The sequence below is a fragment of the Excalfactoria chinensis genome, chromosome 2 (genome assembly GCF_039878825.1).
Source record: "Excalfactoria chinensis isolate bCotChi1 chromosome 2, bCotChi1.hap2, whole genome shotgun sequence".
NCBI classification, from domain to species: domain Eukaryota; kingdom Metazoa; phylum Chordata; class Aves; order Galliformes; family Phasianidae; genus Excalfactoria; species Excalfactoria chinensis.
Genome location: NC_092826.1, coordinates 23,680,806 through 23,696,109, shown reverse-complemented (window position 1 = coordinate 23,696,109; position 15,304 = coordinate 23,680,806). Strand labels below are relative to the sequence as shown.

At 39.1% G+C, this 15,304-nt stretch overlaps 1 protein-coding gene across 1 annotated transcript in view; it reads left to right on the top strand.

Annotated features, from left to right (window-relative positions):
• NECAB1 (N-terminal EF-hand calcium binding protein 1) overlaps window positions 1-15,065 on the top strand; it is a 44,320-nt gene extending 29,255 nt beyond the window's left edge. Inside the window, exons 6-13 of the mRNA XM_072329997.1 lie at window positions 4,633-4,769; window positions 6,759-6,871; window positions 7,148-7,224; window positions 7,698-7,751; window positions 8,182-8,294; window positions 9,640-9,717; window positions 10,731-10,822; window positions 13,018-15,065. Coding sequence (XP_072186098.1) covers window positions 4,633-4,769; window positions 6,759-6,871; window positions 7,148-7,224; window positions 7,698-7,751; window positions 8,182-8,294; window positions 9,640-9,717; window positions 10,731-10,822; window positions 13,018-13,046 — 693 coding nt within the window. The 3' untranslated portion in view covers window positions 13,047-15,065. The remainder of the gene's footprint in view (window positions 1-4,632; window positions 4,770-6,758; window positions 6,872-7,147; window positions 7,225-7,697; window positions 7,752-8,181; window positions 8,295-9,639; window positions 9,718-10,730; window positions 10,823-13,017) is intronic.
• The last annotated feature ends 239 nt before the right edge of the window (window positions 15,066-15,304 follow it).

Here is a 15,304-nt window from a genome sequence, read left to right as displayed (position 1 = left end):
GTCATCTTTGATGCTTCACTTCTATTCTTACAGCTTTCTCTCTGGAGGAGTGGCATTACATTTACTCTTGCTACCTGCTGATATAAGGCAGTTACTTTTCTCTATGCTACCCAGTGCTCTTATTAGGACTGAAATAGTTTGGGATGTTATGCATCCACTCACTCTTTCAAAGAGAGTATGTTTAAAAGTCGAGTTTGTCTGAAGCCACTGAAAAATACAGTGAGCATCACTGGGTCTGGCTTCTGTTGAAATTCTGATTTTTGTTCCAACTCCATTATGATACTATCCTACTGTCTGAAGAAATAGGTCCTAGTCATTGAAATGAAAGGGGCATGAATTTGTTTTCTTCTGGGTAAAGTTATTCTGCTTAATTTTGTATCCTGAATTTAAAATCATAACCCAGGGCAATGTCCCATTAATGTTGTATCTACACATACAGGGTAGATCTATTCCTGACTAATTTTGACTCAATGATAAGTACTTTTCAGTTGCCTGAGGGTGTTTTCTGTTTCTGTAAAGATGTGCAAGTAATTTTGTATTAAATGAATTTGAGATTACAAATAAAATAGAAAATAGGAAGTTTCAGTCATGTAACAGTACTAAATGCAATATGTAGCGCTACAAATAAAGTACAAATAAATAATTAATAAAATAATGCTACACAGTGTAAAATAGTATAGGAAAGAGAAGGTAAGGGGAACTACGTTTGTTCAGCCTGGAGAAGAGGCTAACGGAAGATAGGGTATCTATCTAACTAAGACCGGGGAGGTTTAGGTTAGATATTAGAAGGAAGTTTTTCACACACAAGGTGGTGACGCACTGGAACAGGTTGCCCAGGAGGCTGTGGATGCCCCATCCCCGGAGGCATTCAAGGTCAGGCTGGATGTGGCTCTGGGCAGCCTGGTCTGGTGGTTGGTGACCTGCACATAGCAGGGGTTGAAACTGGATGATCATTGTGGTCCTTTTCAACCCAGGTCATTCTATGAGTTTATGATTCTCTGATTATTATGATCTACAGAGCTGGCCCTGCTCTGTACAGAAACTGGAGTAGATGACTGGCAGATGTCCCTTTTTGACATAAGTTTGTGGGTCTTGTCTCATATTCCATCTCTTCAGAAAGATTTCAGTTTTCTTTTTGTTCCAATCACTTTTAGTTTGCTTGCTTCTTGGTAAATGAACACAGGCATCCCCATCTTTACCCACCTCAGGGAGCTGCTTTTTTGATAAAGGAGTCAGCATCAGGTCACCTTAGGGAAGAGGATGGGGCTGGAGCCAGGGGGATCCAGAGTCACAACCTGTGGCAGCTGAGAGGTGGGCTCCCTCAGGAGATACTTAAGTCTCCAATACTCCTCCTTATATAAGGATTCCTCTTCTGCACGTGTTAAGGTATCTGTAAGCCAGTTTTAAAGGCCACGGTGACCTTTTCCATAGAGAAATCAGTAATTATATGCATCCTCAGTAGCATTAATGGGAACTCAAATCTTAGCTGCTCAAAGGTCAGTTGTGTCTCAAGGAGGGCAATGTGGAAAATTGCCCTCATTGACTCACAATCAGTAAAACTAACAACTAGAATAATGTGTTAGCAAAGGCTTATTTCATTTGTACTTCCCAAACTGCTGTGTAGTATAATGTGTATGCTAATGAACTGTAATTTGCAGTTAATGACATGCAAGAAACAGGTCATTTTTCAAGTTTAAGTACAGTGGCCATCAGTTGATCCCATTATTAAGTGGTACAATGCCAACAGTATAAATACTCTGCTTACCAGTTAGTCTGATCATAACATAGCATACACCTAATAGATTGGTACATATTTTTCTTAGTTCAAAATCAGAATGGTTTTTCATCTGGTGAAATGCTCTTTAGGTAAGATAGAAATTAAGACCCTTTTCTGTAGGAAGTAGTATGGTGAATTGGTAGCAAAGCATGGCTGGTAATTTCTCTTTGTTAAGAACTGGAGTTAGGATATAATTTGTATGGTAGCTGAAATCTTTTTCTCTCCATGACTCAAATTATTACAGTGCTGACAACTCATAAATGCTTATTGCTTCTTTTTTTCCATAACTGTTCTTACTAATTAATTATACAAGTAACAGTTATGTGTCAGCAGGCAGGAGTTTGGCACTCAACAAGTTGGTCAGGCCTTCCAATTTGTTATGTGGAAGCCACACTGATTCTCCACAGAAGGAATGAGTCCTTCGATTGAGACACACAAAGAGACCTCATTTAAAGCAATAGAAACACTTCTACTGGTTTCGGTCCATGAATGAAACGGGTTTGCAAATATGATAGGAAGTTAAATGGAGCTTTAAATAATACCTGTAGAAATAGGATTTATTTTATTTTATTTTATTTTAATTCTCTGATTAAAGAAAAGCTTTAAATAACCATTTACCTAACTGGCTATGATTGCACATGCCAATATTTGGGTAAAAGATAACTATAAGGAAAGAGTCTTTAATAATACTAGACTCCCACAGATGGTGTTAGCATCCTGCCTAGCCTATCTTTATCTATATACCTGATAACATAGCCCTAAACCAGTTTCAAACACCATAGGGACCTTTCCCACTGAGAAGGCTTTAGAGATAGATACCACTGTGGGAAAACAGAACAGGAACAAAAAGAACTAACTCCTGGTATGTGTATGAACATGGAGTAAGTCTGATTAAAAACACATTAATAACTTTCATATGCAGAAAGGCGTTTCTGATGGAATCAGAAAGGCTCCAGCTTCAACAAGGATCACATAGCTTGTGTTTACACTGTGCCCCAACAGCACAGGCCCACCTGGGCAGTTTGCAAAATGAAACATTATTGATGTACATTTTAAGTTCTAATTCAGCATGCTGCTATCGGATTTACTGTGAGTGAGAAGCTATAATGAGATTATTTTTGGATATCCAGAAATAATGCTCTTTTAAAAATTTATAAATAAGAAGTGATTTGGTTGTAGTGTGCCTCACACCTGATTCATTGGAAGAGAGCAGAAATAAATATAGATGGTCATGAAGCTCCTGGCTATATATAAGTAATTCTGATAATTCATGGGTGGTTCAACATCCAAGATCTCTGTAGCAGCAGTCTTTCAGCAAGAACTTAGTAGCATGTATTGTGAAAGAGAGCAAAGTGTTTTTCAAGCTATTATTGGGCAATCTTTTATTTCTCCTTTACATTTCAAAACACCTCCTGTTTGCATTCTGATTGAAAACATGAAAATGCAGAAATCAAGTAAATACAAGAGAATTCAAAAATTGGGAAGAGCTTAAAAACACCCCACGTACATTGCCACAAATACTCAAAGAGGTTTTCAGCTAGAGTAGAACACGATGCCATTACATAACAAGCTTTCTTTAATGTTAGCAGACCATCATCTGTCAAGTGGAGTGACCACAGAAATCTTTCATTCAGTGCTCCTTGGATAGTGTGATACCTTTCTGGTATCTGCAGAATAGATTTCATGCACAACAAGATGTGGGGCAGAAAGTGGGTACCAGACTCCCATCCTCAGAGCAGCAGATAATATGGTCATTCATAGTCCGGGACACGGAAGGCTATTTTACTTCTCCTTTCTTGATGAGGGCTCTACTAAGTAAGCAGAGGCTCTAAGGGTCTGGCCTTGCCTCTCTCTTGCATTTATTAGGGGGAACAGCCAGCTTTATTTGTGTGCACATCTGGGCTACTCAAAATGTTGATGTTGATCTTGTCCTTGGAAATCTGATTCCTGAGGTGATTGATAGAGTGAGCAATTGTAAGAATTCTTCAAAAACCTTCTTCTGTTTTAAAGGGATGTTTAAACGTAAAGTTGATTTCTTGCATACCTTGACAGCATCTAAAAAAACTTTTTCAGCAAAGTGACACTGGTAAAGAGCAAGAGCATAACTGTCATTAATGAACTGAAAGAAAAGTGGCTTCCAAAATAACTAAAATAACGGGAACCAAAACCTGTCAAGGATTGCTATATTCAAAATTCACCATTTCTGGTGTGGGCAGTCCTTGAGCCAAACTGATGATGGGAAGAGGCTTTGGGCAGGGCAGGTGTTGTGTGATGCTGCCCTGGAAATCTCCACCAGCAGTTTGGCAGCATCACTCATTAGCGTCTGGACAGGGAGCTAGAAGATATGGTTTAGGGGCTTTCTGTAGATATGGTAAAGGGAGGACGGTTGGACTAGATGATCTTTCCAAGCTTGTGATTCTATGATTCTATTATTCTCTGATCACCTGCCCAAAGCCTCTTTCATCATCGCTGGCAGAGACAGGCCGCTGGGCCAGATAATTCACATTTCACAAGATGTGAATAAAAATTCTAAATTTGCCTCAATAGTTGTCAAATATATCTTGGCTTACCGATACGTAAGAAGTAATATGGGATAGCAGTCAACTGGAGTTAAAAAATGTGAGGAGGAGGGTTTTTTTTTTAGTAGAAACTATGCTGGCAAAACTTATACTTGGGCCTCTCTTATCTTGAGTGGGAAGACTGTCCATACCTGGAAATTCAGAGGTCCTATGTGGTTTGTCTGTATAAACACCAAGACTTTCAAGCTGCTTCCTTTCTCAAATCAGAATTTTCCCTTACACATTTCTAACACAATAAGCAAATCATTAGCAATTTCTTTTTAATGTAATTTTTAGGACTATCAAGAAGCTTCTAATTTGGAGCAGTTTGTGACTCGCTTTCTCCTGAAGGAAACGCTGAACCAACTGCAGTCCCTCCAGGCCTCCCTGGAGTGTGCCATGGAAACCACAGAGGAGCAGACTCGTCAGGAAAGGTTTGTAGCCAGCATGGGAGGGAGGCCACCACAAACCTCCCAGATATTTTGTGTTTCATCCAGCACCTTGATGCGGGGATTAGCAGGAGAAATAAGAATTCTTTTCTTTTTTCATTCTGCATAGGAACTCGCTGATAGTTTCCCTCAGAATGACTACAGGAGGTTTCCACTCTGACCGTATGGTGGGCTGCATATAGGAGTGAAAAAAGGAGAGCACTTTGTTGCATCCTAACCTTTGATCCTTTGACTTCTTTTAAAATCCATTGACTATCTAATATCAAATGTAGAAAGATCAATGCAATGTGTAGAACTCTGAAATAACCAAGGTCACCGACTGCCTCTTTGTTTGCTTCTTCTGGCTTTATGTTGGTTGTTTTTTTTCATTCCTGGTTGCACAACAGTCCCATCATGAAGAAGAGAAACAGACAGGGTCTTACGTGTTACAGCTTCTTGCTCCAACAAGAGGCCTATAGTATTAGTTCACACCTAAGTCTATAAGTTCTACATCACCTGGTAATCAATATCCAGGTTTAGCTGAATTTAATGGCATCTCCTCATAGATGAGAGTCTGTAGGATCAAAGGCTGCAACATTTCTGAACGGGTGCCTGGCTTCATGGACTTGTTATCCTTAGTATGTTATTATAGAGATGAGAGCAAAACACAAGCCATTGTGTTCCGGGGGTAAGATCTCAAAACTTCTTTATGTTTTAAAATGTGCTGCATTTTCATACTGTCATTCTTTTAATTGCTTTGCTGTTGGTTCTGAGATTCCTGAAGTACACGAGTATCATGCTGAGGTTTTGTGCCACAGCTTGACCACAAGAATTACACGGGTTTTAAAAGGTGTGCAGGGCAGGCACAGTATAAATGCCTCTGTTTGCACATTCATCTTTCCAGGCTCCCCACACCATTGGTGAAAGAAGTCTCTAATGGCCACTTCAGAGCAGGAGGCTAACTTAAGTGCTCTAAGCTATCCTCTGCATTAACCACATCCTGACTTGCCTTCTAGGACAGCATCTCCAGCCTCCTGAGTCCTTGTAACTCCAACTACCTTGGATGTGTAAAATTGGGCAATACAAATATCCCTTTTGTTGCCAGCTTTCTCTTCTGTATTAATTGCCAAGTAGGGCATTACAGAGAATTCTTCCTCCAGTTTTATCACTACAGCTGTTCAGAAACATCTTCTTGGATAGTGCGTGTCATGGCAAAGCAAATGAGGAGTTATGAGCTGTTGAGCCAAATACCATCTTTCTTGCTTTCTGAGGTAGCAATAGAGAAGCCAGGCAAGCTGAGCATTCAAACTACAGCTGTTTTGGAAAAAATGTGGTTAGTTCCTAGGCACCTCAGTCCCAAAGCAAAATCATCTTCAATTATGCTTGAATTAACACGGGAAAACTGTCTGAAGCATAACCCCACTAAGGCAATCCTAAGCTAACTTAAGTCTTTACACTGGGGAACTGCCATAATTTGGCTTTAGTGTTAAGAGATTTTATCTTGTTCATATGTGGCAGTAAGTGCTACCCAAAACCACCTCTTTAATACAGTTAAATTTTCTTCAGTGTGAACTGAAGGTTCAGCTGCTGTGTAACCCCAGTTCTGCAGAGATAGTTCCACAAGATGACACTGCGGGGAGGGCTCCTCAAGCTCCTCAAGGCCAGAACCATGTCAATGACAGGCCTCAAGCTTTCACTCTCTGAAAGATACGCTTATGCCATCTTAACTCTCCTTTATTTCCCCCTTGCTTATGACAAGCAATGTGGTCATTAAAGTTATTAAAGACACAAGTAATTATTTGTAGCGAAATTATCTGGAAAAGAATTTGGTAGTAGCAATAGATATTTTTTTAATATACTTTTTCTTAGTTTAAAGAGGCCGATATGAGGAGATGAAGGAGATGAAGCAGATAAAGACATGCTTCAGAAAACAGAAAGAGGAGACGTGCTCTCTCACATGCATTACCTTACAAACTGTCCTGTGTTCCTTTGCAGACAAGGTCCAACAAAACCAGAAGTGCTCTCAGTGCAGTGGCCAGGAAAACGCTCAGCTCGAAGGCTTCAAAGGAACAACAGCCTATCGCCCAATAACCCTCAATTTAACACAGGTATGGCATTTCACAATTTAAATGTCTATGGAACACATATGCATATGCAAATTAAAAACAAATCTTCATCTCAAACCTTTACTTTAGATGTGCTAGCTAATTCAAAACTAGGCTTTACATTAGTTACACCTAAATGAACACTGAAGTGATTGCAGCACAGTTTTCTTATGAGAAGCAAAATAAGTTGCAAGCTGAGTTAATGACTTTTACAAAACAGATGAAGATGGTTCCAGCACTTAGTAACATTTTCTTCTTCGTTATTCATGTTTTCCAAAGGCTGGATTGAGGAAGAGAGCCAGTGGATGACCCAGATAAGCAGACTCCAGAAGCTGATTGACAGGCTAGAAAAGAAGGTGTGCATTTCTTTTCTTCTGCTTGTTCTTTCATTTTCAGCAAAGATTTCTGATCCAATCTGTCATAATCTCCCCAAGAAAAGTATATTCTGCATAAAGTTCTCTTTATGCAGAAAGTCTGCTTCAAGTTACCATCCTTTCTCCTCTCTGTAGTCCACACAATTTAAGATGACATCTGTTTCTTCTGAATGAAGACCAACATACAATTGTGAACATGCAGATTTATTACAAGTGAAAAACTACCTGCTCAGTATTGTAAATAAAACTTGGCAGAACACTAAATTTAAACACTGAAACACACAAGATTCTGCAAGCAGTGTTTACATATGGTTTGCTGATAATAAAGAAGACATTATAATTGCTAGAGATGGAACAATATAACTATCAAAATAACGTGGTGAATGGTAAGACCAATGTACATCTGTAGAACTGCCACCCATAGTTCTTCTTTTCCTTTTTAAACTGCCTGAAAGGACTTAAAACTTGAGCCATTTGAAGAAGAAGTTCTGGAAGAAAATGCAAGATCTGTAAGTATTTTCCAGTATGTTTTGGGATTTGATTTTCAATGCTAGGTTTTTACACAACAATCTCAACTTGTCTCTCTTAAAAAAGAATAGCTTTTATTCTGTAGAATACACTGTGAAAGAGACAACAGAACTTAAAATACCCATACGGAACTTTAATACTAACTTCTATATTGCTTTCAAAGGATGCATTCAAACAAATACTAAGCTCATGCAAGAAGGAAATGATGTCACAGCTCCCTGGGTCCATCCGGCCCAACCCCTGATCAAACAGGGACACACAGATCAGGGTGCCCAGGGTCACGGCCAGCCAGATTCTAAAGATGTTTGATGATTGCATATTCTGATTTATTATAATAGCCTTTTTTTAGTTTGAGGTACATGAAATTCATTAATACAACATTATCCTCATTATTCCTATTTTTTTCATTAGCACATAATGATTGTTCAGCGTCAAATGTCTGTGATAGAAGAAGAAATTGAGGAATTCCGGCTTGCTCTGAAGCAGTACGTGGAGTCTGCTTCTGCTCAGAGCGGCTGTTTGCAGTAAGTACAGCATTACTACCACAATCACACTCCTCTGCGTAATCTTCCTGCCCCCCAACTCCTGCTGAGACCATAAAGATAATCCCAGAGATACAGTACCATTTTTAAAGGCTTTGTAGGTCACCATTTCCCAGCTTCTGGAAGCTCCTAGAGTGACAACAGCTATTGGAAAACTCATCTGCCATCCATCATGGTAAGCGAGCAACCAAGCAATTTGTCTTCCAGTTCCCTGCTTGGAAGCTTTAAAAATCTCTCCCTTAGTTTGTCACTGTTAAATTTTCATTCCTAATAAAGAACGTAAAGAACTGAAAAGCAAAATTGTCAATAGTGTATTTTTGCTTTGCTCCTTTACAAATGAAATGCAACATTAGAGCACGGTTAAGAATAAGTTTAAATGACTCACCACTATACTGAACTTAACAGACCTGTGAATGCTACTAATATGCACATTACAGACCAGAATGAAATAAATATTTTTACAATGTGCACACAATATGGTTCTCATGTATTCAAAGGCTTCAAAGTCTGCCTGCCAGGTCCCTAATTTACAAGCCTTATTGCTATGAGATCATCACAAGTAACAATGATCCTATCAGCAGCATTCATAAAAACAAGAAAATTAAGATGGAAGAACAAAGAGCACCACTCCCCGTGAGAAAGAACATCCAACTTCAGTGACTGCACACCTTGCAGGAGAGAGAGCTTACACCATTTCATTACGCAACTTAACAAAGGCAAAAACTTTCCCAAGTGTGGCATTTGGCAGGTCTGCAGTGCCACCTATTGGCTGTTTTTAAGTTAAGCTGTTTATGCCGTTGGTTTTTTTATTGTTATTATTTTATTTTTTCCATAAGTTCTTGATTGGTTTTTATATTTTACGATGTACTTTTGCATACACCAGTAAGTTCTATGAATTCATTAGCTATTACTGTGTGAAATAGAATCTGAGGTTAGTTTTCAAGCATATCACTAGTAAGCTCAGAGATTTGGGCCACTCAGTGAAATGCATACATATGCTTTCTGTGCTATGTATATAAAAACAGTGTGTAATTTCCCCACGTGCTATGAAGCTGATAATCTCAAGATAATAAACAAGATAATACGGTGTACACAATCAGAGCTAAATTATGGGACACATTTTATCCACGATAAACTGTGAGCTGAATACCTTAAGAACAAGTAAATAATATCAGGAGATATTATTTTCAAAGCTTATCTTCACTAGACATCGACCTGTCTTCATACTCTGTTGCTACGATGTGCTCTCAAAGCACCTGGCCTGTGTCTCACAGATAGTTTCGACATGTTTGATTGAATTAGTTCTGTCCTACATTTTTTCCTACAGTGTTTCCATACAGAAGCTTCCAAGTGATTCCCGTTTCATTATTTATGAGTTCTGGGAGAACAGCAGTGTCTGGAATAGGTAAGCGGTGGTTTGTTACTGGATTTGTTGTTTTAATACATATATATACAGGAAGGTTTGATGATTGGAAAGCAATTGTGTTCAAGAACTGAATGCAAATTAACTACTGCTAATTGATCTCCTCTTATCTTCCTTATGAGGAAAGGCTGAGTAACCTGGGTCTGTTCAGCCTGGGGAAAAAAAGATCGAGGGGGGATTTGATTACTGTTCATAATTATCTAAAGGGAGGTGAGAGGCAAGTGGATGAGGCCAGGCTTTTCTTGGTGGTGTGCAGCGATAGGATATGAAGTAATGGACTAAAACTTGAATGTAGAAAGTTCGACACAAACATTCAGGAGACCTTATTTAAGGTAAGGGTGATGGATCACTGGAACATCTTACCCAGAGAGGCTGTGGAGTCTCCTGCTCTGGAGATATTCATGACCCATCTGGATGCCTACCTGTGTGACCTGGTGTATTGAATCCTCTTTAACAGAGGGTTGGACTCGATAATCTCTTGAGGTCTCTTCCAACTCCTGCAATTCTGTGATTCTGAGATCTCTTGCTAAATATATCACGTTGCTTCAGAATAATACAATTACTAAAGACTAAAATATAATGATGCTTATAGATAAAAACATCAGGAGAACACAGCCATAGAATAGAATAGAGACAAGTGTGTAGCATTGGATAGGTAGCAGTTGATTAGAGACAAAAGAATAAAGAGACAACAGCTTCAGCATAGTTCAGTGATGCTGTTGTATGATACTGCAGGAGCCAAGGAAGGAGAGAGGAGGTGAAGCACCCAGCAACACATCTGAGCAGCATTTGCAGGGAGCTCTGCCAAAGCCTCCCAAATGCACATTGCAGCACCACATCAGATTCCCAGAATGTCTGTTTTGGTCAGACTTAGCTGAACAAAATCTCTCCGATGGCATGAGCTGCAAAAAATCTGATACACATAAAAATATTTAGTCCCTTAATACTTGTCTTCTTACTCTCTATTTTTTTTTTTTTTTTTAACAATAATTTAGCCACCTTCAGATGAATTACAGCAAGACATTCCAAAGAAGTAATGTGGACTTCCTGGAAACTCCAGAGCTCATTACAACAATGCTAGTCCCTGGTAAACACCTTTTTTTTTTTCCACAAAGTTTTATTTGTTGCATGAGAAAAGTTCTGCTGTATTGGTGTGTTCCTTATATGAGTCCAGTGCATAAGACCACTCTTATATGGTACAAAGTCTTTTGATAGCATGCGCTATTTAAGAAATTATCTAGAGTAGACAGTACTATCTGCAAATCATAAAAGACTCTGTTCAAGATCTTCAGGCAAAGAAAACTGCCTCCTGATGAATTCAATTTAATCATATTTACATTAACTGAAGGGAGCATTAATTACTAGTAATTTGCATTTTTTTACTGTACATGCTTCCCGCTGTGTCAAAACATGGGGAAAAGCAGTGTGTTCGAAGAACAACAATCAAACATCTTCCTTCTCAGAGAAATGTTAAAAGAGACAGTGCAGGACCCTTAATTCCCCATATGTCTGACTACAGCCTAAATTTAAAATAAAAAAGTAAAATAAACTTACTACCTATCCTTACACCTGAGGTCTCCTTTGAAAAGATGAATATACAGACCTCATGAGCCAAACCCTTGGTTGTAAGTCAGGATTCCTGCAGTACAAGGGGATTGCACTTTTGAACAAAGAATCCCTTCAGTTCTTATGTCTTACTGGAAAACTGCTGTATTTAAGATAAATTTGGCTGTAGGAAACAACGCAGCATTTCCCCACACCATCTTTGTGTCGAAGAGCTAGGTACAACCAGCAGCATTCCAAGAGTAGTTTATTCACAGCTAGAGAATGTACAATTAATACAGAACAAAATGGACACGTATATTGTTAATAAATGTCTACATAGGGAAGTATGTGAAATTGGATGCAGAGTGCATGCAGGCACCTGCAGAGGGGAGTGCGGCCTGCAGTTGCCATGGAAACGCCGCATCTCGGCCTGCACTCCTCAAGGTTGGGGCAAGCAGAAGTCACACATTCATTGTTCCATAGAGCATCTGGAATCTACACGTCTGACTAGATACAAGATTTTTGTTCTTTTATTTAATGGGAAGTGTTCCACGTATATAAACTACACAAATTGCATTTGTATTCGAAACACAGAAAATGTTTATAAAGTAAAAAGTGGTGGCTGCAATGTTACAGGTGGATTTCATGGGAGAATTTTAGACACAGTAAATTGAAATCATTGTAAAACCGGGAAGGAAGAAAATCAACTAGTATAAGACAGGCCTAAATCTACAGATAAGCTCGGATGCAGCTGCACCTCTTGGCACATCTGGATTAACTAAGAGCTGTTATGATACTAACTCACCACCTGAATCTGCTGCAAACATTACATACAACCTATGTTAAAATGAGTACAGATATACTCATCCAGCTAAGAAAGACTGAGGAAGACATGGTATTTCAGTACCGTTATTCATTTATTATCAGTTAATACAGTTTATGGACACAACCACTGGTCCAAGTTGTGTTAATGAATTTAATCCCCAAACTGAACAGTGCAAAACGCACAGTCTCTGAGCAGCTCTCCAATAAGGGCATTTGGCACCTAAGATATGGTCACAATCCCCTCCTTGTTTCCTTGTTTCTCTCTGTATAAATCTTGCTATTATTCTGCAAGATTTCAATTTCAAAAGGCCAGCAGGGAGGGACTGTGGGGGAAGAGCTACAAGTATGTTTCACTTTGGCCTTATGTGTAATTTAGTGATTGCAGATTCCTCTTTATGAAAATGCCATTTTACAAGTCACTGTGAGGCAAAACAAAATAAAAACAGCAGCATCAGGATTGAATGATGTCACCAGGAATGAAAGTCACTGAAGGCAGAAGAAGCACCCAGGGGACGCTGCTCAGCAACAACACCGTCACATGCAGCAGAACAGGGAGCCCCTCACAGTGAGAATTTATGTGGTTTGCTCTCTGGGATCTGGGTGCTTAATTCTGTGCAAATCCATCTCAGACTTGATAATACTTCTCTGGATGTTATCAAAAAGAGATGTAAATTTTCATGCTATTGCCACTCTCCTACCAGTTATGATCAGGTCTCCTAGTGTTGCATGCATGTGTTCTTCCCCTGCCTGGAGAGGTTCTGTCCTTGAAAGTGTGCAGTTTTTGTATAGCTGCATATATAATGACCATTTCTTTACACCAACAGTGACTTATGCACAAAAGCTATTCTATTTAGAAATTTTATGTGATAGAAATACTGTGTATGTAAATACATGAACTCTTTTCTCTTTCAGCATCGTGGTGGGTCCTCAATAACAACTAGAAGCCGTGACTCCAAGTAACTACGTTATGATTTTCACTATAGTAACATTGATTTAAGAGCGTACAGGTGTGCTGGGTTAGAGGTTTATCATGTGATACTGTTCAATACTATGGATGTGATCTTTTCTGTGTTAAGATATGGAAAATCACATTTATTGCCTTCTGTTCTTGTGATCAGTTCAGAGAAATAATGCTTGGTAAAAGCTGAAAAAAGACAACTAAGCTCATCTGTTAACTGTGTATATTTAGTCCTGTCACAGAAAACTGCATCTTGATTGGTGTGACTGAGTATTTGTGAATACTTTTAGTCTTGCATTAATAAACAATTGTTACTTAATGCTGCTGTTTTCTCCTTTTACACAAGAAACAGGTATAAACTTGAGAACACATTTCCATAAATGTCATAAAGCTTATTTAGGAGAATAATTGAATATTTTTTTTGTGTGTATGTGTTAATGCTATTATTCAGGAAATATTCTGCCCAAGAAAAGACAAGGCAGCACCATTTTCTCTTAAGAGCCCCTGCAGCCCCTGCACTCTCCTCTGCCTCACAAGAGGAAACATGAATCTGCTTGCCAAACTGCTTGGATCCACAGGTTTAATGTTTCACAGCTCATTTGCTTTGAGCTCTGTCTTGAACATTTAGAAAATGAGAGCAACTCCTAAAACTGGCTGTTCGCTGAGAAGTCATTAGAGAAACCGCTGCTGGAGAATAAATAACCATAAACGTGGAAGCACAAATACTTTCCTCCCTAATGAGACTTCCTGCTGTCCCTTTGGCATCTGAGCAGTACACGTCACCCAGCCGGGGAAGGAAGTGACTAGCATAACCTCACCCCTGACAAGCTCTACAAACCAAAATACCACTATCTATCTTCACTCATGGAGCAGTTCCAAGTTATAAACAGTTGCCAAAAATAACTTGAAAGTCACATTCAGTAGAGTATCCTCTTCCTGGTAGTGTTTCTCCATTTTTATTTCACCTCAGCTGAAGTATCGCCATGTATAAAAAGCAAGCAGTCTTCACTGTGGTATGGTTCTGTAATCCAAAAGCTGTGGCTAAGACTAAGCCGGAAATTCTTACAAGTGTCACGTATAGGCACTTGCTGGGGATCAAAGCATCTTAACTACTATAGTATCAGTTGAACTCTGAGGGTGAATTTTAACTTAAGTTAAACAAAGGCATCTAGTACCTGTGAGGTAATCTAGGACACTCCAATTTGCCTCTAGCTCCCAGCTGAGGACGTATAGGTTGTGTGTTACACATGCCAGCCCCATGCAGCTGCTTCAACTATCCTATATGGCTCAAGTGACATCAGACGTTTAACTTAGGTGTGCACAACAGATCCAAATTTCACCTCTAGATCTTTCAGTATCTCAGCAAAATGAAATGTTTTTAATACTTTAATCCAAGGCTTTCCCATGCTGAATTATCATCAGCTGCAGCTTTCTTTTCACCCCTAGCTCCTTTATCATTATTAAGAAAAAAATACAAGGTCATATCCTCCTTTAATGGCACAGATACTATTATAAACACAGAAATACGTGAACCAGCTACATATCTGCTTAAAGGGCATCCTAACATCCACATTACACTCTTGAGAGATTATGAAAAGCTTAGATCTCTCTTTAGCAAAGTAGAAGACAAACCACTCACTGACTTTTGTTACTCTGCCACAACATCCATCTGGTGTACTGTGTATTTTCTCGTCACTACTGATCTAGCAATGAAAAAAATACAGTGACACATGACACTGCTGCAGGCTAAACTGGTACTGAAAACTGACACTGAAGTCAGGTTTATTATGTTTTTCCAGTTGTAAGAAATTATCTGCTTAAAGGTGCTGGAGCAGAGAAAGTCATTCTAGTAGATGCCATATATCCTCCTAATAGAAAATCACCACTTGTTTGCTAGTAAACAAACACTTGCATGAATCATAAAAAATCTTTGTGTATCACTTAAGAGTTTTGAGAGATGAAAATACAATGAAATTGTGTCCAACACATTATGGGGGGGGGGGGGGGGGGGGGGGAAATAAACCAAACTCGAAGACTCCCAGATGAAAAACAAAAACATACACAAAAAAAGATTCAACATTAGTTACTGTGTGAGGTTTATGTGTCAAGATTTTAGTAGTACAGATAGCTTCTATGAGCAAACAGCTACCCATGTCAGATAAGAGCCAGCTCCAGGTGGCTCTGAAAGGGATCTACTGATGGCCAGAGCTGAGCCATGCACAACAGCAGCTGGGAAAGACA